Source organism: Neoarius graeffei, chromosome 8, assembly GCF_027579695.1.
Source record: "Neoarius graeffei isolate fNeoGra1 chromosome 8, fNeoGra1.pri, whole genome shotgun sequence".
NCBI classification, from domain to species: domain Eukaryota; kingdom Metazoa; phylum Chordata; class Actinopteri; order Siluriformes; family Ariidae; genus Neoarius; species Neoarius graeffei.
The window spans coordinates 70,036,943-70,059,069 of NC_083576.1; the positions used below are offsets into that span (position 1 = coordinate 70,036,943).

The 22,127-nt window shown below is 39.9% G+C and overlaps 2 protein-coding genes across 5 annotated transcripts; both read left to right on the plus strand.

The window, feature by feature from the left end:
- Positions 1-4,220: 4,220 nt before the first annotated feature.
- On the plus strand, positions 4,221-6,061 carry zgc:171459 (uncharacterized protein LOC562056 homolog). The gene is made up of 4 exons (XM_060927023.1): positions 4,221-4,337; positions 4,470-4,563; positions 4,653-4,740; positions 4,856-6,061. The coding sequence occupies exons 1-4, from the start codon at positions 4,310-4,312 to the stop codon at positions 5,552-5,554; spliced, it is 909 nt and encodes a 302-aa protein (XP_060783006.1). The 5' UTR covers positions 4,221-4,309; the 3' UTR covers positions 5,555-6,061.
- Positions 6,062-8,647: 2,586 nt separating this feature from the next.
- On the plus strand, positions 8,648-21,463 carry LOC132890855 (E3 ubiquitin-protein ligase Hakai). 4 transcript variants are annotated; one of them, XM_060928136.1, is made up of 7 exons: positions 8,663-8,678; positions 12,055-12,157; positions 14,512-14,679; positions 14,915-15,015; positions 15,134-15,217; positions 17,980-18,053; positions 20,143-21,463. In XM_060928136.1, the coding sequence occupies exons 1-7, from the start codon at positions 8,676-8,678 to the stop codon at positions 21,140-21,142; spliced, it is 1,533 nt and encodes a 510-aa protein (XP_060784119.1). In that variant the 5' UTR covers positions 8,663-8,675; the 3' UTR covers positions 21,143-21,463. The 4 variants fall into 4 exon arrangements, with proteins under 4 accessions (XP_060784122.1, XP_060784119.1, XP_060784120.1 ...); XM_060928139.1 differs by lacking the exon at positions 12,055-12,157 and having other exon boundaries at positions 8,648-8,678; XM_060928137.1 differs by lacking the exons at positions 8,663-8,678; positions 12,055-12,157 and having other exon boundaries at positions 12,359-14,679; positions 20,158-21,463.
- The last annotated feature ends 664 nt before the right edge of the window (positions 21,464-22,127 follow it).

Below are 22,127 nucleotides of genomic sequence, written 5' to 3' on the forward strand. Positions count from 1 at the left end.
GAAAAGCCCTTGTCGGCCGCTGGGCTCGAACCCACGACCTTCTTACTGTGAAGCGACAGTGCTAACCACTACACCACCATGCTGCCCTAATCAGAAGATAAAGAAATTTATTATTTATAAATACAATATATGCACAACATACAGAGAATAAATTAGAGTGGCGGCTACAATTGTCAACAGTCCATAATTATCGACACCTTCTTAGATTTACCAATAAAAAACAATTTTACAAAGGTGAGTTTCAGTCACAACAGTTATTATTGGTTAATTAATCAACTGGAAGACCCCCCCCTCGCCCTTTGATCTTGTCTTTTGATGACAGCTCGTTACCTGAGATGGAATTTTTTTTAGGATGATTAGCAATTTGAGGAAAGCCCGGATGTTATCATTGCAGGTAAGCATGGTTGAAAGTTCATGGACATGTTTTTACTTATGAAATTCACCGATATTTCATGATATCCTTGTCGAAACCTACTTTGTTTCTTACTCTTTCATTTGACAATCACCATCTTGTATCTAAATGTGCATTTGAGAAGTCACGTGAGGTGTCGATAATAGTGATCACTTTCACTGGTGTCCACCATTATTGATACCCTGTGGAATTAAGTGACATTTACAACTGTTATGGATCGATCTTTGTGTGACATTGTTGAAGTAGATGAAGTACTTTAAACAAATAAAAGTGCCGTGATTTATAATAATTTTTTTCTGATTCATAACAGAATGGAATGCTTATAGAGTATTTGGAATCCTATTGCAATAAATATAATAAGACCAGAATTAAATTCCTAGCATATAAAAAAATTACAAGCTTGAAATATTCAGATTTTTCTATTCCATTCATAAATAAATAAATAAATAAATAAATATACAAGTTTGTTGTAAATATTTACCATATATTACAATATCAGTAGACATTTTAAATTTTTAGATATAAAAACTAGAAATTAATACAAACAACAATGAATGATTAACAAAATGTGATCTACGAAAATACTTAGAAAGTGGATAGAAAGTGGAACAAAAAGATGTGACACAGGGTAAACATTAGCAGTTCATTTGTTTTCAAACATTAAAGTTACTTCCTTATTTACATAAGCATTGACATCAATATAGTTATCTCATCACATTATCTCTAGCCGCTTTATCCTGTTCTACAGGGTCGCAGGCAAGCTGGAGCCTATCCCAGCTGACTACAGGGGGGGTACACCCTGGACAAGTCGCCAGGTCATCACAGGGCTGACACATAGACACAGACAACCATTCACACTCACATCTACGGTCAATTTAGAGTCACCAGTTAACCTAAACTGCATGTCTTTGGACTGTGGGGGAAACCGGAGCACCCGGAGGAAACCCACACGGACAGAACATGCAAACTCCGCACAGAAAGGCCCTCGCCGGACACGGGGCTCGAACCCGGACCTTCTTGCTGTGAGGCGACTGAGCTAACCACTACACCACCGTGCCGCCCCAATATAGTTATATAAAAGATATTTTGTACTAAATATAAGTCAAATTTTCAATAAAAACTATGTTTTGTGAACTTAATACCACCCACCAATTATTTAAAAAAAAATAATCTGGATGTCGATAATTGTGGAATGGTGTCAATAACTGTGGACAAATGTGTCGATAATTGTGGAACGGTGCCACATGATCTAATACGTTAAGTAATCGGGAATCAACTCGTTTTTTTTTTCCAGTGGAAATTTGAATAATTATTCATGCACAATTTACGTACTGAAAGTCTTTTCTACTTTTGCAATGGCCAAAAGATCATTAAGGTGTTGATAATTATAGTCGCCGCTCTAGTATGTATTGTATATACATATGCATAGTTAGTAGGGTGGCATGGTGGTGCAAGTGGTTAGCACTGTCACCTCACAGCAAGAAGGTTCTGGGTTTGAGCCCAATGGCCCACAGGGGCCTTTCTGTGTGGGAGTTTGTATGTTCTCCCAGTGTCTGCGTGGGTTTCCTCCAGGTGCTCCGGTTTCCCCCCACAGTCCAAAGACATATGGTTTGGTTAACTGTAACTGGCTACTCTAAATTGTCCATAGGTGTGAGTTTGTGTGTGAATGATTGAGAGGAGAAAACCTCAATAATAATCCAGTAGAAGGCAACAGGAAACCACTACTATAACTCTTCCTGAGAGACTTTGTTAGCTGAAGCCATCAGAGCAGCCATGTCACTGCAGTGATATGCAAAATACAGTGGTGCTTGAAAGATTGTGAACCCTTTAGAATTGTCTATATTTCTGCATAAATAGGACCTAAAACATCAGATTTTCACACAAGTCCTAAAAGTAGATAAAGAGAACCCAGTTAAACAAATGAGACAAAAATATTATACGTGGTCATTTATTTACTGAGGAAAATGATCCAATATTACAGATCTGTGAGTGGCAAAAGTATGTGAACCTTTGCTTTCAGTATCTGGTGTGACCCCCTTGTGCAGAAATAACTGCAACTAAACATTTCCGGTAAATGTTGATCAGTCCTGCACACCAGCTTGGAGGAATTTTAGCCCATTCCTCCATACAGAACAGCTTCAACTCTGGGATGTTGGTGGGTTTCCTCACATGAACTGCTCGCTTCAGGTCCTTCCACAACATTTCTATTGGATTAAGGTCAGGACTTTGACTTGGCCATTCCAAAACATTAACTTTATTCTTCTTTAACCATTCTTTGGTAGAACGACTTGTGTGTTTAGGGTCGTTGTCTTGCTGCATGACCCACCTTCTCTTGAGATTCAGTTCATGGACAGATGTCCTGACATTTTCCTTTAGAATTCACTGGTATAATTCAGAATTCATTGCTCCATCAATGATGGCAAGCCGTCCTGGCCCAGATGCAGCAAAACAGGCCCAAACCATGATACTACCACTACCATGTTTCACAGATGGGATAAGGTTCTTATGCTGGAATGCAGTGTTTTCCTTTCTCCAAACATTACGCTTCTCATTTAAATCAAAAAGTTCTATTTTGGTCTCATCCGTCCACAAAACATTTTTCCAATAGCCTTCTGGCTTGTCCATGTGATCTTTAGCAAACTGCAGATGAGCAGCAATGTTCTTTTTGGAGAGCAGTGGCTTTCCCCTTGCAATCCTGCCATGCACACCATTGTTGTTCAGCGTTCTCCTGATGGTGGACTCACGAACATTAGCCAATGTGAGAGAGGCCTTCAGTTGCTTCTAAAGGAAAATGTCAGGACATCTGTCCATGAACTGAATCTCAAGAGAAGGTGGGTCATGCAGCAAGACAACGACCCTGGGGTCCTTTGTGACCTCACCGACTATTACATGCCTTGCTCTTGGAGTGATCTTTGTTGGTCGACCACTCCTGGGGAGGGTAACAATGGTCTTGAATTTCCTCCATTTGTACACAATCTGTCTGACTGTGGATTGGTGGAGTCCAAACTCTTTAGAGATGATTTTGTAACCTTTTCCAGCCTGATGAGCATCAACAACGCTTTTTCTGAGGTCCTCATAAGTCTCCTTTGTTCGTGCCATGATACACTTCCACAAACATGTGTTATGAAGATCAGACTTTGATAGATCCCTGTTCTTTAAATAAAACAGGGTGCCCACTCACACCTGATTGTCATCCCATTCACTGAAAACACCTGACTCTAATTTCACCTTCAAATTAACTGCTAATCCTAGAGGTTCACATACCTTCTCCGCTCACAGATATGTAATATTGGATCATTTTCCTCAATAAATAAATGACCAAGTATAATATTTTGGTCTTATTTGTTTAACTGGGTTCTCTTTGTCTACTTTTAGGACTTGTGTGAAAATCTGATGATGTTTTAGGTCGCATTTATGCAGGAATATAGAAGGGTTGACAAACTTTCAAGCACCACTGTAGATAGTTAGTAGGTACAGTATGTAAGTAAAGTGCAGATATGAAAACTGTAAACACTGTACAGTCAGAGTATGTGAACAAGAGTGCAAAAGGAAGTAAAGTAAATAGCAGCACTGTTGTTCATATGAAGTAGGGAGATTTTTGAATGGACATCATTCAAAATATTGTCAAAGTCTTGATTTTCTTCAACCCTTGTCACTTATGGAGGCAAAAACAAGGCGCAGACACAGAATAGAACAGTGTGTGTGTGTGTGTGTGTTTTTCACTTGATTGTCCTCCACTAAGGGGAGAATGTGCTAGGGCACTTGCTCTGCTGGAGGCGGAGTTAGGGCTGACGCCATTTTGTTATACAGAAAGAACAGCGTGCCAAAGGACACTTCTTTTCAAGAGCCCTAGCTCGAGTCTTCTTATTTGTATAATTAAATATTCTAGGATAAGGAATGGCCAGCTCTGAATTTACATATAAATGTAAGTGGATATCAAACGTGACTATTTATTATGGTTGGATTAATTTGATATATTTCAGTTGTAGCTCAACAACATTGGTACTACTTGAGTAATCTAGCTAGCTAACTAGCCTGTTCCTTTTGTCCTATGTAGTGACCGATGAGGACATAAAAAATCTGATCCGGCTGAGGACCACAAACGCGTTGCTGTTTACCAGGAAAAGAAATGCAGCCAAGGCAGCTTGGAGGTAATTTAAACAATATCAAGCAGCAGCAGCCGTGAATCTTGTAGTTAATGTTCAATAAACTTGATTGTCTTTTATTAATTCCCTTTTAGCGCCATTATTAGGGAGTTGGGTTTAGAAGACAAGGTGACAGTTGAACAGATTGCCAAGAAATGGGAAAACCTAAAGCTAAAATACAAGGTTGGTCTTGGTAGTGTAATTTCAACTGATGGGCAGAATTATTATTATTATTATTTTAAAATTGGTCTGTCACGTGACAAAACAAAACAGATTTTCCACCTCTTATTATTTCAAGGAAATAAAATATCCTCCTCCTGGAATGGAGGCAGTCGCAAGATCTTCTCAGTGGAGATGGTTTAAACTCCTGGATGAAGCATTAAAGGATGAGTTTACGCCTGATGATAGCTTTCACTCAATGACATCATCAACAGGCGACGAAGACTGTGGCCCACAGGCCAGCAAGAGGATATGCCAGGTGAAAGTAGGAAGTGATGTATTAGAACTTCTGGTGGACGATGACAGTATAACGCGGGTCGGAGACTCAGGACCAACTGTACTAAGCCAGGAGAGGCTGCTGGGAGAGGAGAACCCGACAATGCTGTCAGGCCTGGACATTGAGCGGGCCAGGTTAGCTCAAGAACGACAGATTCTCGAAAAGGAGCTTGAAGAGCTGGACAGAGAAAGACTGGTATTAGACAGAGAAAAGGATCTGGCTGACCGGGAGAAGCTGGCGCTCCAGAGAGACCGGGCGCAGCTGGAGAAAGACAGAGCTGCTGTGGATAGAGACAGAGCATCGCTGGAACAGGATAGAGCCCGGCTGGAGAAAGACAGGGCAGCGTTGGAGAGGGACAAGGCGGCACTTGTGAGAGACAGAGAGACTCTGAAAGCTGAGAATCAAGGGAAAAACTCTACTGAGTGCAGCCTAGACACTCCACATGAGAAGAACAGAGAGAAATTAATTCTTTTGTTTGAGAGACTGATAGAAAAGTTCTGAGATTACAACAACTCTGGTGTTATCAGCAGTTAAACTGGTGAATTTATTTATTTTTTTCCAGTGTAGTTCCAGGTTTTTTCCACCATATAAACAGGAATAACATTTTTTGAGGTTTAAAGTCAGGTTTTTAAGGTGCATAAATATCCCAAACCTCTTTTGGGTCAATTTCCAAAGCAAACATCAAGCCTAGTACTGTATTTCACTATGAAATACTGTAATATTTAGGCCACAATGATTTCCAACTTAAGTGTTTTTTTTTTTGAGAACTGGCCCATTGTAAAATCTGACATTATTCACCATCGTGTTTGCATTGTGTTGCTACTTGTAGATTTCATTCCAGGGATATTGACTGTTTAAACGTCTGACTCTGTCAGATTATTTACATGTATACGTACGTGAATAGAAATATTCCTTGCTAATTGTTTGCCTTGTTCAACCTTCGTTAAAGAAAAAAATATCAAAAGCTTTATTGTAAATATAGAATAAAGTACAGTGTTTTGGAATAAATCAGTTGTATATTCTTACATTCCGGTTTGGCTCACTGTGGCTATTTTTATGATGACAGCTGCTTATCATAAAATAAGTTTAGAGCCAACAAACAGAAGATGTGATAAAATATTTCTCTGGAAAATTTGGTGTATAGTGTAGCACACTCGTGAACAGGATTGGTAAGCAAAATAACTAATAGCCAAAACATTACTGAATGTTTGACACTTGGGTTATGTTCAGAAAATACATCTGTACTTGAGAAGGTCAATGGACTCCTTTTTACAAGTAAGGCAGACCTCTTTGAGAAGCCCTGGCTTAGTACGTGCAGAATAGAGCACCAATAATCCACTTTAACAAAACGGGAGTAGAAACCCTTAACTAAATCAAGGTCGGTTAAGTTGCACTGTAGAATTTAACGGGTGTGATTGTATATTCTTTTTCACTACATGAGTTTTCAGACATAGATGTCTAATCATAAAATAAAGACAACAGAAGGGAAATTAACATTGCATGTCATCTGCCTCAATTTGAAGAAGAAATTTTGCTGTCTGTGAGTGCTTTTTTTTTTTTTTCTTTTTTTTTTAAATGCAACAAATATACAGTACTAGTCAGAAGTATGGACACACTCATTTATAGTAATGAGTGTGTCCAAACTTTTCATTAGTACTGTACATTTAAAAACAAAGTTACAAATAGTAGAAAAAAATGAACAAGGATAGAAATACAATAGGCTATATAACCACATCAAGATTTGCAAAAGAAAAAATGGTATTCATAAAGCGTCATAAATTGTTAACTGTTTTTATGAAGTGAATTGGTTGGACCAGCTCTTATTTAAGAGTTTCATACGAAAGCAGGTGAATACGTATGCACACTCCAGATTTCTTTTTGTTGTTGTTGTTGTTGTTTTTCATCTTAATTATTGTTTGTCACAATAATAAAAAAAAAAAAATTGCACCAAGTGGTAGGTATGTTGTGTAAATCAATGATGCTAACTGTCCAAAAATCCATTTTAATTCCAGCTTGTGATGCAACAAAACAGGACAAACACTAAGGGGGATGAATACTTTTGCAGGACACTGTACATATTTATATTTATTCTAAATTATGCTCTTATTTAATTTAAAATATTGTTTGTAAATAAATAAAGTTCAAACTTTGTGTAATCTGTGAGCAATGACGCTCTGAATCAAAGTCAGCCGGGTTACCTCGAAAGAGTTTGCCATTGTAATGGATGCCATTCCCTCTGGTATCCTAACCCTTCTAAGAGGGGCTGAAAACTCGGTTTGTTTACCATCTCTGGGCCCCATATTGACCTCAGTGGGTCAGGTATGCCTCTCTGTCACATCCAAGAACAATAATCACAATATTTCCACATTATTCCATATCACCACTACCCCCTCTGCGGTAAGATAAAATTGCCTTTTATTATCGTACAAGGGGAAATTTACATTGTTACAGCAGCAAAATATAGAAAGGAAAAAAAGATAAGGCAGTGAAGGAGTAGTGCAAAAATTACTAAGTATACAAAAAAGGTGTGTGTGTGTGTGTGTATATATATATATATATATATATATATATAAAAAGAAATAAACTACAAATTTAAAGATAAAATTAACAAATTTGCATAAATTAACAGGTTTGCAGATATACAGTTAACAAGTGTATTACACAGGTGGTATTGCACAGGTAGTATTGCAGAAGCAAGTAGATATATTGCACAGTAGCCATTTTAACAGTGTGTAGGTAGCAGTTTGTTGTAACGTACTGATGGTGATAGTCAGTGAACACAGTATACATTCAGAGGGGTCTCCATGGATGTAGAAGTGATCTGGACAGTATTGTTCATTATTGTGACGAGTGTCTGGTGCTGTGCTTGGTGCGGTGCTGGTTGTACGGTCTCACAGCAGTAGGGAGGACAGTGCTGCTATATCTCTCCTTAACACACTGTTAGTTCAGTACTGGACTGACTGGTCTTGTTGGTGACCTGAACTGGAGCAGTGTGTGGAACCTCCTGTACAGGTACCTCCTTACAAATAAAGTAAGGGAGGTGTCTTTCAAACTGATTCATAGACACTATCCTGTCAAGCATTATCTGCTTAAGTTTAAGAGAGACATTTGTGTGGACTGTTCATTGTGTGAGACGGACCCGGAAACAATAATGCACCTGTTCTGACAATGTTCCCTTTACCATCATATTCTGGACAGAAATAACCCAGTAGTACATTACAGCCAAGTTTGACTCTGATTTTTCTCTGTGTTGGAAATATGTACTGTTTGGTTTCCATAACAACAAAAAACAGAAATGGTTTAGGCAAATACCATATTCATAAAGCCAAGTTTAGTCGTTCAAAACCTTCATTTATAGCATTTGAAAAGGAAACTGGACAGTATCTCTGACTCTAAAAACAAGAAAGCTGCTAAAACTTTTCATTTGTGCTCATTATTTAATGTCTTTATTTGAAAACTACCCCGGTTTGTTGTTTGTGTGTGTATAAATAACTGTATTTGTATTTTGTTGCTGTTATTTTCAATAAAGATTAAAAAATAAAAATAAAGTCAGCCGGAAGTCCCGCCCACTCTGAGCAACCAGATGGCGTCCCAGAATGCAAAGCGCGAGACATGGACCAAAATGGTGAGCAGCAAGCTGCCTGATTAAACCGACTGTTTTTAATCGGTTGTGTGTGCGGAATGTTTTTAATATCCGCTTTTTAAACGTGTCAGTACTGATTGATAATGAGACTCTCTGAAGATGATCAGGATTTGTTTTGTTCTGGTACTTTGTGTGATGTGTACAGCTCGTTTAGCAGAACGGCGCACACACAGCTCTAGCTAACTGCTTAGCGAGCTAATGTACATGTCATGTTGCTGTTGTTTACCCTTAAAGCTGTTTAGAAAAAAATCTGTGGCATTTTCCAGACTGATAATAGATGAGATAATGTGTGTTATGCATGACTGGAGTGTTTGGTTGTAGAGAGACAGGAAGGAATAGAAACCTGAATAACTGTGCTAGTCCTTTTATTTTTGTTTTGTTTTCGTTTTGATTTATTCGGTAAATAATGTATAACATGTATATGAAAGACACTAAGAACCAGGATAACACAAAAATGAAAACACTTATTTCCAATGTGGTCCTTTATCCATTCATTAATTTCAGCAGTTTATTTGATGATGATGGTGGTGGTTTATTTCCAAAATATAAACAAAGAATGAATAAATAAGCAGAAAACAAGAAAAGAAAAACAGCATTTGCAACAAGAACATGTAAATAGCCACTAAATTTGAAAATAAACCATAAATAATATAGGTAATAATAATCTCTACAGGCAAGCTGGAGCCTATCCCAGCTGACTACGGGCGAAAGGCGGGGTACACCCTGGACAAGTCGCCAGGTCATCACAGGGCTGACACATAGACACAGACAACCATTCACACTCACATTCACACCTACGGTCAATTTAGAGTCACCAGTTAACCTAACCTGCATGTCTTTGGACTGTGGGGGAAACCGGAGCACCCGGAGGAAACCCACGCAGACACGGGGAGAACATGCAAACTCCACACAGAAAGGCCCTCACCAGGCACTGGGCTCGAACCCGGACCTTCTTGCTGTGAGGCGACAGCGCTAACCACTACACTACTGTGCCGCCCAGGTAATAATAATATAAAGAAAACAAAACAAGGATGCACTAAGCAGTTTTGAGTTTACATGTCTGAAAAGGAGTGGGCTGAAGTAAAAACTTATTTAATCCCACCTCTCTTCCTTAGTCAATATAAATTATCTAGCTTCCTACACACACGCATTTGAATTATTTGAATCACTTATCAGGCGTAATGGATATTTAAACTGTACATTCATTGTGGTTGTAAAACAAAAAAACCCCACCCAGATTAACTGGATGAGATCAGAATCAGAACCGAGTTTATTGCCAAGTCTGTTCTCACATACAAGGAATTTGCTTTGGTGGTTGGTGCTTGAACAGTTAAGATTTTAAACATTTAAAAAAAAGACAAAAGTAAATAGAATTTAAAAAGAAGAATCTAAAATATACAAATTTGAAAGGTGGGCATGGGCGGCACGGTGGTGTAGTGGTTAGCACTGTTGCCTCACAGCAAGAAGGTCCTGGGTTTGAGCATGGGTTTCCTCCGGGTGCTCCGGTTTCCCCCACAGTCCAAAGACATGCAGGTTAGGTTAACTAAATTGACCGTGAGTGTGAATGGTTGTTTGTGTCTGCGATGACCTGGTGACTTGTCCAGGGTGTACCCTGCCTCTCACCCATAGTCAGCTGGGATAGGCTCCAGCTTGCCTGTGACCCTGTAGAACAGGATAAGCGGCTACAGATAATGGATGGATGGATGGAAAGATGGACATATTTAAGGGGTATGTGCATGGGTTGTTTTGAAGTCCAAGCTGTACAGGATGAAGATGATGATGATGAAGAGTCATGACATGACTGTGTGAATATGTGCAGTGGGTTAAGTAAATAAATAACCAAGCTGTACAGCATGAGCCGGAGTGTGTGATAAAAGTTCACAAGGCAAGGCAAGTTTATTTATATAGCACATTTCATACACAGTGGCAGTTCAATGTGCTTTACAGAAGTAAAAGCAAAACAGTAAACAATAGAAAATAAAATTACATAAAATAAATGGGGAAGAAGAGAGAAAAGAAAATAAGAATTAAACAATAGTAGAAATAAAATAATAAAATGAAGTAAAAGTTCAGTAAAAAAAACAGCAGAATAAAATAGAATAAAAGTTAAGTAAAGTTTAAAACATGCAGAGACTGTAAAAGTTAAGAAAGTTTAAAACATGTAAAGATGACAATATTAATCAGTTAGCAGAAAGCATCTGAAAACAGCTTGGTCTTTAGTCTAGATTTAAAGCTGCCAACAGCAGGAGCATTTTTGATGTCCTCTGGGAGTTGGTTCCATTGCTGTACTGCATAGTAACTAAAAGCTGCTTCACCACACTTTATTTTAACAACAGGTTTTACCAGTAAATTTTGCTGCTGCGAGCTGGTAGATGGGCAATTCCATGTAAATGTCAACCTCACCATGCAAAATTAAAGCAACATGTAATACATCAAAACCACTCCCAGAGATATCACCTAGGCCTGTATTTTACAGATGTGAATAAGTTGAACCAATTTGTAACCAACCTAATATGTCACTGTCAGTCTTTCTTTCTTATAATGTAAACCCCAAGCTAAAATCAACTTTGATCATGTACAATTCTATATTATTGCCACAAGCCACAGAAATGTATGCTAAAATCCACAAAACAGCAAAACAATAGCCATCCTAAATATTATTTAAGAACTTTGATAGTTTTAGCTGATATTTAGAGAGTTTTTCAAAGGGTTATGGTGGTTAAATTGCTGATTTTCTAAACATATGCCATATCTATTTCAGACGCGTCACATCCATAACGGAATTTCGTCACATCCATAACGCTGACTTTTCCTTCCGAAACTCTGCATGAAATACAAAATATTTTAAACAAAGATTTTTTAATATTCACCTTGGACCCCTCTATCAAATGGATATCTCCATTTCAACATTAGGTTTACAATTTCACAGAGTTTGATAAAAATGTACAGTCACCCAAGAAAAGTGATACTTTTTCTGTCACATCCATAACGCATCTTTTATTGGCATTTTCTGGCATGCCCTAGATGTACTATGGGAATTGTTCTTGTTCTATCACTTCTCCAGTATGGTACAGCCTTAAAATATGCAACACCTGTTTAAATACTGGGAGACGATAAAACATGCACTGGGTCATTTGTTGCCATTTTGAGTTCAAGTGTCACATCCATAACGCTGGAATTGCTCAGATCTGATTGGGTTAGGCCGCTGCAACATATCAGAGAGGTAATTGGGCCCTGTACCATTTAGAGATTTGTACACCAGCAGCAATGCTTTAAAGTCAATTCTGTAGCTTACTGGAAGCCAGTGAAGGGACCTTAGAATTGGAGTAATGTGCTCTGTTCTTTTTGTTTGTGTGAGAACCCTAGCCGCTGCATTTTGAATCACCTGAAGTCGTTTGATGGTCTTTTTTGGCAGGCCTGTGAAAAGGCCATTGCAGTAATCAACCCTACTAGAGATGAAGGCATGTATAAGTTTTTCCAGATCATTTTTTGACATAAGTCCTCTTAGTTTGGAAATGTTTTTTAGGTGATATAATGCGATTTAGTGATTGCTTTCATGTGACTGTCAAAGTTTAGCTCGCTGTCAATGAAAACACCAAGATTTTTAACCATATATTTTGTTTTAATCCCCTTTGTGTCAAGAATAGTGGTAATCCTGAGTCTTTCATCTTTTTTCCCAAATAGAATTACTTCTGTTTCATCTGTGTTCAGCTGAAGAAAATGTTGTGACATCCAGTTGTTGATTTGGTCGATACACTGGTAGAGACATTCAAGGGGGGCATAATCATTAGGTGATAGAGCAAAATAAATTTGGGTGTCATCTGCATAGCAGTGATACAAAATTGAGTTATTCTTGATAATTTGTCCAAGTGGGACCATATAAAGGTTGAATAGTAATGGTCCAAGGATCGGCCCCTGGGGGACACCACAGGTCAAGGACATTGATGTTGAGGTACAATTCCCCATGGTAACAAAGAAGCTTCTATCTTTTAAGTATGATTTTAACCAATTGATAACTTTACCAGTCAACCCAACCCAGTGTTCAAGTCGAAGAATGAAGATGGATGGCATGACCATGATGTGTGAAATTGCAGTTCAGAGACGAAGTGCGTTAATGTTACAGAATGAAAGTTTGGCGGTCTCTGACCTCAGTGATGAGGCAGCTGCAGTGGGGAAAAAGCTGGCCTTATGGCGTGAGGTTTGGGTTCTAATGGACCGCAATCTCCTACCAGAGTGGAACGATTCACACAAATTTTAATATGAATCTAGTCCTTCCTGTCCCTCTACAACCAAACACTCCAGTCATGCATAACACGCATGATCTCATCCATTAATACAGTATTAATCTATACAGATATAAATGTACGTCAGGTACAAATCAGAGGACTAGGCTTTCCACATATACATAACAACCAGTTGGATTAAAAACAACAGCAGCAACCTTTCCTGGACTCCAGATTACACACAGGCGCATTGCTTGCTTCAAAAATATCCAAACATACAGTATACAACCATTTGAATGTATGAACTTGCATGCAAGCCTAACTTGAATAGTACTTTATCACTCACTGAATTGTTGAGTTTGAATGTCTTTCAGCAGCACAGTATATGTTTACTTTCTGGGTGTTTTGATATTGGTTTTGTTGGATCTTGCTGTTGGATTTCCTAATGTTGTTCCATTTACAGTTAAAGACTGCAAAGAAAAAGCAACACCTTGCTCTTCTGTCAAGCAGAACATGCTTAGTAAACTCTAGTACAAGACATAATTCTGAAAAAGTAAATCGTTTGTAATATTAATGAAGCTGTAGAAGTTATCTGGCATAACAACCAAAACAACCCAAAACTGTCTGGGATATCCATCCATTATCTGTAGCCGCTTATCCTGTGTAGGGTCGCAGGCAAGCTAGGCGAGAGGCGGGGTACAACCTGGACAAGTCGCCAGGTCATCGCAGGGCTGACACATAGAGACAAACAACCATCCACACTCACATTCACCTACGGTCAATTTAGAGCCACCAATTAGCCTAACCTGCATGTCTTTGGACTGTGGGGGAAACCGGAGCACCCGGAGGAAACCCACACAGACACGAGGAGAACATGCAAGCTCCGCACAGAAAGGCCTTTGTCGGCCACTGGGCTCAAACCCAGAACCTTCTTGCTGTGAGGTGACAGTGCTAACCACTACACCATTGTTCCGGCCTGTCTTGGACAATGTAGTCTGAATACTTTAGGCACTATACACGCGCTCTCATCCACTGGGTTTTTAATGACGAAGCACTACATGGTTATCATGCCATGGATTTCCCTCTTGGCTGCTGTTTTTTACATTTTACTGTGTTAGTTATTTGCAGAAATATCAGAAAAAATGGCACATTGTGGCTAATTTAGATGATGATTAACTATGCTATCCATATCCAGTTTACAATGAGCTTATAATATGTAGGATAGTTTATGTTTAAAAAATATTTGAATGTTAAAGCCGAATGTGTTAGATTAGAATCAGTTTGTTAAAAGTACTGTAGCAGAACCTTTCTGTTTCCTATATCTATGGTCGTTTTATTTTGGTGGAATCATTATGTTATGTATTTTGTCCAATATAATTGATCAAGCTAAGCTGAGCATCAACATTAGCCTGAGACTGGGCAGCCTAAAAGCTTTGTTGCCATAGCTACTGAGTGGGGTGTAATATTAGCCTCGTTTATGGACCAGAAATTGAGGAAATTTCGCCAGATTTGCCTAAATAAGCTGGCTTATCAAGATAACTTGCTTTGTGGAAATATTTCCTTGATGTTGAAATGTGTGTGTATGTGTGTAGTAGACAATGACCTTCAAGGAACTGATGGTTCAGGGGCTCTTGGAGGGCCTGACGTTCGCCGCCGGATCCCCATCAAGTTACTGTCCAAACAGACTCTCAGAAGCAAGCCTCCTGCCCGGCCCCAGCGGCCCACCGCCAGACTGCCGTCCAATGGACAGAGTGATGAAGGTGAGTGTTGAATTCATGTATAAGAATGAATAAACATGAGTAACACCATGATTTGGTTGTTGTAAGGATTCGTTTTGTTAAAAAAAAAAATCTCTGCATGTGTATCACATTATGGTGAAAAGCAAATCATACTGAAAGCAATAATTATCCCTAAATGCCACATGTTAAATGTTTTCCGTTTTATGTTCTAAGAGAAAATGTGTTAAGTTTCCATGTGAAACTCTTCTGCTTTTAGAAACATTTCCCTGTAAGCAGGAGGAGAGGTTTGAGTGCAAAGCTGGAGATGCTTTTGGGAAACAGCGGAGATTCCCCCACCCGTTATTCTGGGATTTTAAGGTAACCGCTTTACCACTCCGTCCTCTCAGGTAGAACAAACGTATACAAGATCTTTCTTATTATTTTTTGATTGAAAAGTATCTGTTGTCTGGTTTATGGCTCTGTTTCATTTCTGCAGCTCAACCTGGTTGGAGAGAAAGATGACACTCCAGTGCACTTCTGTGACAAATGTGGCCTGCCCATAAAGATCTATGGACGAATGGTAAGAAAGAAAGATCTTGGTGTTGATTGAAATTACATACAGTGGTGCTTGAAAGTTTGTGAACCCTTTAGAATTTTCTATATTTCTGCATAAATATGACCTAAAACAACATCAGATTTTCACACAAGTCCTAAAAGTAGATAAAGAGAACCCAGTTAAACAAATGAGACAAAAATATTTTGCTTGGTCATTTATTTATTGAGGAAACTGATCCAATATTACATATCTGTAAGTGGCAAAAGTATGTGAACCTCTAGGATTAGCAGTTAATTTGAAGGTGAAATTAGAGTCAGGTGTTTCCAATCAATGGGATGACAGTCAAGTGTGAGTGGGCACCCTGTTTTATTTAAAGAACAGGGATCTATCAAAGTCTGATCTTCACAATACATGTTTGTGGAAGTGTATCATGGCACGAACAAAGGAAATTTCTGAGGACCTCAGAAAAAGCGTTGTTGATGCTCATCAGGCTGGAAAAGGTTACAAAACCATCTGTAAAGAGTTTGGACTCCACCAGTCCACAGTCAGACAGATTGTGTACAAATGGAGGAAATTCAAGACCATTGTTACCCTCCCCAGGAGTGGTCGACCAACAAAGATCACTCCAAGAGCAAGGCGTGTAATAGTCAGCGAGATCACAAAGGACCCCAGGGTAACTTCTAAGCAACCGAAGGCCTCTCTCACATTGGCTAATGTTAATGTTCATGAGGCCACCATCAGGAGAACACTGAACAACAATGGTGTGCATGGCAGGGTTGCAAGGAGAAGGCCACTGCTGTCCAAAAAGAACATTGCTGCTCATCTGCAGTTTGCTAAAGATCACGTGGACAAGCCAGAAGGCTATTGGAGAAATGCTTTGTGGACGGATGAGACCAAAATAGAACTTTTTGGTTTCAATGAGAAGCATTATGTTTGGAGAAAGGAAAACACTGCATTCCAGCATAAGAACCTTATTCCATCTGTGAAACATGGTGGTGGTAGTATCGTGGTTTGGGCCTCTTTTGCTGCATCTGGGCCAGGACGGCTTGTCATCATTGATGGAACAATGAATTCTGAATTATACCAGCGAATTCTAAAGGAAAATGTCAGGACATCTGTCCATGAACTGAACCTCAAGAGAAGGTAGGTCATGCAGCAAGACAACGACCCTAAGCACACAAGTCATTCTACCAAAGAATGGTTAAAGAAGAATAAAGTTAATGTTTTGGAATGGCCAAGTCAAAGTCCTGACCTTAATCCAATCAAAATGTTGTGGAAGGACCTGAAGCGAACAGTTCATGTGAGGAAACCCACTAACATCCCAGAGTTGAAGCTGTTCTGTATGGAGGAATGGGCTAAAATTCCTCCAAGCCGGTGTGCAGGACTGATCAACAGTTACTGGAAACATTTAGTTGCAGTTATTGCTGCACAAGGGGGTCACACCATTTACTGAAAGCAAAGGTTCACATACTTTTGCCACTCACAGATACGTAATATTGGATCATTTTCTTCAATAAATAAATGACCAAGTTTCATATTTTTGTCTCATTTGTTTACCTGGGTTCTCTTTATCTACTTTTAGGACTTGTGTGAAAATCTGATGATGTTTTAGGTCATATTTATGCAGAAATATAGAAAATTCTAAAGGGTTCACAAACTTTCAAGCACCACTGTATGCAGGCAATAATGAGAGGAAATGCAAGTAAATTTGTCATGTCCGTTCCAGGAGTCTGAGATGAGTCAGGTTGGATAATTAACAATTATTCCACGAAATCGAGTCGTACATGAGCTGATAGCGTACATGGCTTATAGCCATGTACAACAAGCTTGAGTGGAATAATTGTTTTATTATATCCACATTCACTGGATTTTGAAAAACGGAGCATTTTTATTTTTTACAAATTCGATTAATAAAAACTTTATACAAAACGTCCGACAAAATAATTTCCGCTTAGGCAGGCTACTTAAAAACCTATCGATGGCTGCACAAATTGACTTTAGCTTTGTTTTTTTGTAGAAAGTGCCGTTTTGCTGTTGTGCCGAGGTATAGAATAGCTTTAGACATTTATTTAATTCTTCCTTGGACATTTCAGTTATGTAATTTTTAAATTTCTTTGAGCTTTTGAACCAGTCTAAAAAATTCAAGAAATTTTAATGCTTAAAGATGAAGAATGTAAACAAACCGGTGAAATGACAGTAGCAATTTGTGGAAAATGATAATAGTAATAATAATTCTTGAAAAATAAAAAAAAGATACGTTCTTATCACCAAATACTTTCATTCCATATTTTGTTGCTCCTTTTTTTGTAGTATTTTTTGGTGGTTTTGTTTTCAAGTCGAGTTTTTATTTCATCCTTGGTTGGTTCAGCAACACACTCCGCCATTTTGTTTTCCTCTCCTCATGGTATATGAGCCGATAGCCTAGTAGTAGAGTAGCCAATCAGAGCACACGACTGCTCATATCCAGTCAATGTGGACAGAATAATTATAGATATTCCTACTGTTTGATTAAATGTCCTGACTCATCTAAGACTCCTGGAACGAACATGACAAATTTACTTGCATTTTCTCTCATTATTGCCTGCATATGTAATTTCACATCAAATTAATATATGCATAGTAATGAATAAAAATTTTTGCAGAGTTATTTCTTAATTTACTTTATCAAGACTTTTTTTTTTTAATTTAGCATGTGTTCTTATGAATGTCTGCCACGTTGTTCCAGCTTCATTAAACATCATTAAATCTATTATTTCCATGCAATTCCTGATCTGTTCTTTAAACAGATTCCCTGTAAACACGTGTTCTGCTATGACTGTGCAGTTCTCTATGAGAAGAAAAGTGATAAGACCTGTCCAGGGTAAGTTCATTTACAGATCCCAAACTACATCTACTGTTTAGTTTTCTCAAGTTTGCCGCCATTGACAGTTTGTGTGTTGGAGGAATCCTTGTGTCTCGGGCTGCATGGTGATGCTGAAAATAATAAATATATGTGTAGAAATCAGAGCGGGTGGGTGGAGCACAGAAGTACGGCAGGCCAGAACTGAGTTCCAAAAACTCATTTTATTTGCACTTTTCAGCTGCAAAAACACACTCTCCCAGCCACACGCATACACACACACACGTCATCTGGTTGGGGAGAGAGCTCTCTTCCTCTGCTCTCTCTCTCTCCTTATATAGGGCGCGGTCACTGGGGAAGGCACACAAACACAGGTTAACTAACATCAGGTGTAGTGATTCTGGCACTTACCTTCCCTGACTCCGCCCTCCTGTCACAGACTGACGCTTGACCACGCCCCCACTGCCACAATATGTTATTTACCAGCTGGGAGGTCCGTATCGTGAAATACCGTGACCGAGGTCTTGAAAGTACTGACCGAGGCCCTCTGGGCCGATGTCAGTATTCAAGGCCGAGGTCATGGTATTTCACCAGACGGACCGACCTTAAGCTGGTAAATAATGTATTTATTTTTTCTTTACCAAATTCTAACAGAAAACGAGAACGCCTGAAAGGGAAAACCGAGCCGAGTCGCCATTTTGAATCCTCATTCACGGCTGTAATGCAAATGGCTTCCTCCTCAGTATACAAGTGCACTTCCATGGCAGGAAAAAAACTATATTTTGCTGCCTATGTAGTCCCCTATTGATACAAATAGGAGTCATTCAGGATTCAGCCATGTTTTTGCTCGGCATTAGCAAGTTTTTAGCTTTCTCCTGAAATGTTTTCTTTTATTTCTTCTTCCTCAGGGTAGTAAAACTCGCTTTCGCTGTGAAGACTGTCGTTATCGCTATCCATGATGTAAAATTAATGCTGTTCTCCTGAGAAATGTGAAAATAAATGTTGACAAAAATTGCTACTATGTTTGCTGTTGCTGTGAACGAGCGAGTCGCCAGAGGTCCGTAACTGGGGTCCGTACCGTAGGATACAGACCCGCTCGCCAGCCAATCAGAGCACGGGATTTGGACTGCGAAAAAAATAATTACCAATTATTCATCGAAGGTGAAGTGAATATCGGTGAAGTCTTGGTTATTATTCCCCGATATTCACTGAGCCTGAGGTGGAAAATTACTTTAGTATAAATACACAGGTGATTTATTTTAAAAAATTATTTCTCAAAAGTAGCGTGCAAATGTAATAAAGGCATGGCACATACTTGTGTCACTTATCTACGCCGAGTCACATAAAATACTTTGTTTTGAAATAGATAAAATAAATCCCAATTCCGCCTTACCTTTGAATAGTTTTAGACCAAACTTCATAGCATGTTTAGTGCTTTTAGAATAGCATTTTCATTCATCATTTGTAATTCTTCCTCACTGACGGTGACAAAGCGACTGGCCGCCATTTTGCCGAGTCACTCGAGGTGATTATCGAGAAATAGTCCGAATCTCTCAACCAATCAGCACACGATTTCCTATAATTACCGCCGTATTTATACTAAGCACAGATATTTACCTTCATATATGAATCAATATTATTTATGATGATTGTTCAGCCAATTTGTATTTTATCATATTAGCATTTTCTTTTACATTATGCATCATCAGGCCTATATTCCCTCAAAAATATGTGATAAAATGGGCTTGTTCTAAGAAAGCTACCACCTCACTGCTCTTTAAGCTAACAACTTCACTGTTTGTGATGACCCGACTACCCGACTGATTAACTCATTTTTATCTCCTCAGTATCGCAGTCGATTAAAAAAGTCATAATCAATAAAAATGTTATATAAATACTTGTATAATTGCTTCTCTGATTGATCTTCTTGTCTTTGCCAAACATTGCTAATATGATCATGTGTATTCTTCTGTTGGGTTTATGCTTTTTATATTGCTGATTATGGAGTTTTGTGTTAAAATATTGAAAAATATAAGTAACTTAAATATAAGCTTAATGAACTGCATGATTATGTGCTGCCTCCACTTCCTATACTAAATTATAAGTTCAGTTTGCCCCTGTATAGCTGCACCGAGCCAGTCCAGCGCATCGAGCAGTGCCAGCGCGGATCCCTATACATGTGCAGCATCCTGCAGGGTTGCAAGCGTACCTACCTCTCTCAGCGGGACCTACAGGCCCACATCAACCACCGGCACATGAGAGCGGGCAAACCTGGAGCATCGCGGGCCGAGCCTACTCACCCGACCCCAGCTCTGACTCCGACCCTGACCTCAGACCCACCAGACCGTTTCCGCCTGCCCCCGCCCCCTCACTTGTCCAAGTCCCACCCCTTGATCCCACCGTCTCTGCAAGGTCATGACCCCTATGGCCAGCCGCCCCCTGCATCTCCCTCTGACTTAGGGCCCTCGTCCCGAGCCCTGCCACCAGAGACCTTCCGCATAGCCACTGTGACCACGCGCAAACACAGCAACCTCATCACCGTGCCCATCCAGGATGACTCGGGCAACTCCATTCCCTCTCCACGTGAACCCCTCCCGCAGACTCCCACAGGTCTGCCACCTCATCACCACCCAGGCCAGGCGGTGGTGTCCCACCCTCACCACATCATGCCTCCACCTCAGCAGCAACATTATGGGCCTCCACCTCCACCACCACCCCCACTCAGCCACCCCATGCAGGCCACAGGGGCCCCTCACTTGATCTACAACCAGGCACCTCCAATATCCACTGCACCTCCTCCCATCACCCCTCCACCCGGACATATCATAAACCAGATGCCCCCATTCCTGAACCACCCCCTGTCTGCTGCTCTCCCTCAGCACGGTGCCCCGCCTGTTAGTGCTCCACCACCTCATCACTTTAACCCTAACTCTCTGCCCCAGGACCAGGGCACCCTGAGCCCGCCCTTTAACCAGCCGGGAGCCCTGAGCCCAGGCTTATGGCCTGCACCACGTGTCCCTCACCCTCCTCGCATACAGGGGCCTCCTCAGGGCCAGATGCCTGGGCCACACCACCCAGAACAGGCCCGATATAGACCATACTATCAATAGCACCTGGCTGGTAACTATTATATCAAACTGTTTGAACATTAACCAGATCATCATGAAGTGAAGTAATTTGAAGTTAACTGGTTGAACTGTGCATACACTCTGTGATGATGACATTCACGTGATGTTTTGTATTCTTGTTAGGTATTTAATGGTTTAACCGATTTGGAATCAAGTACATGTTATCGTATGGTTGATGGCTGAAAAAATACACACAATGAAGTGGTGCAGTCAGAAGCCATCTTTGTTTGAACGCTTTTCATAACATGACAACACTTTAATCTTGTACCCATTGACTGCAATAAATGACACAAACAAATGAAATGCTTCCTTTTCTTCCTGAATTATACTGTTACTTTTATTTACTTGTTAATCCCGTTGTCAAGGACAAAAAAGGAATAAAAATACCTTGAAATTTAATCTTCACAACTTCTCAAGCACAAACAATTTCTGGAACAAAATACCATTTGTTATTACATGATATTGTACCTCACTGTGGTCACTCTGAGTCCCTTCTAGTATACATTAAAATGTCAATTCTGTTGATCCGAATGATGAGAAATTAGATATCTGTCCTCTTGATGAGATTAACCAGATGTATTTTAGCAGGAAGAATGCTAGTCTTGGGCGGCAAGACTAGTGGTTAGCACTGTCGCCTCACAGCAAGAAGGTCCTGGGTTCGAGCCCAGCGGCCGGCGAGGGCCTTTCTGTGTGGAGTTTGCATGTTCTCTCTGTGTCTGCGTGGGTTTCCTCCAGGTGTTCTGGTTTCCCCCACAGTCCAAAGACATGCAGGTTAGGTTAATTGGTGGCTCTAAATTGACCGTAGGTGTGAGTGTGAATGGTTGTCTGTGTCTATGTGTCAGCCTTGCGATAACCTGGTAACTTGTCCAGGGTGTACCCTGCCTCTCACCCATAGGCAGCTGGGATAGGCTCCAGCTTGCCTACGACCCTGTAGAACAGGATAAGCGGCTATGGATGGATGGATGCT

Bases quoted from the DNA above. Each gene is read 5' to 3' on its own strand.
- LOC132890855 (XM_060928135.1), top strand. From the start codon at position 14,397: ATGGACCAGAAATTGAGGAAATTTCGCCAGATTTGCCTAAATAAGCTG. The intron at 15,016-15,133 runs GTAACCGCTTTA...TCATTTCTGCAG, and splicing joins CGTTATTCTGGGATTTTAAG to CTCAACCTGGTTGGAGAGAA. The intron at 15,218-17,979 runs GTAAGAAAGAAA...TTCTTTAAACAG, and splicing joins TAAAGATCTATGGACGAATG to ATTCCCTGTAAACACGTGTT.
- zgc:171459 (XM_060927023.1), top strand. From the start codon at position 4,310: ATGGCCAGCTCTGAATTTACATATAAAT. The intron at 4,564-4,652 runs GTAATTTAAACA...ATTCCCTTTTAG, and splicing joins GCAGCCAAGGCAGCTTGGAG to CGCCATTATTAGGGAGTTGG. The intron at 4,741-4,855 runs GTTGGTCTTGGT...TATTATTTCAAG, and splicing joins ACCTAAAGCTAAAATACAAG to GAAATAAAATATCCTCCTCC.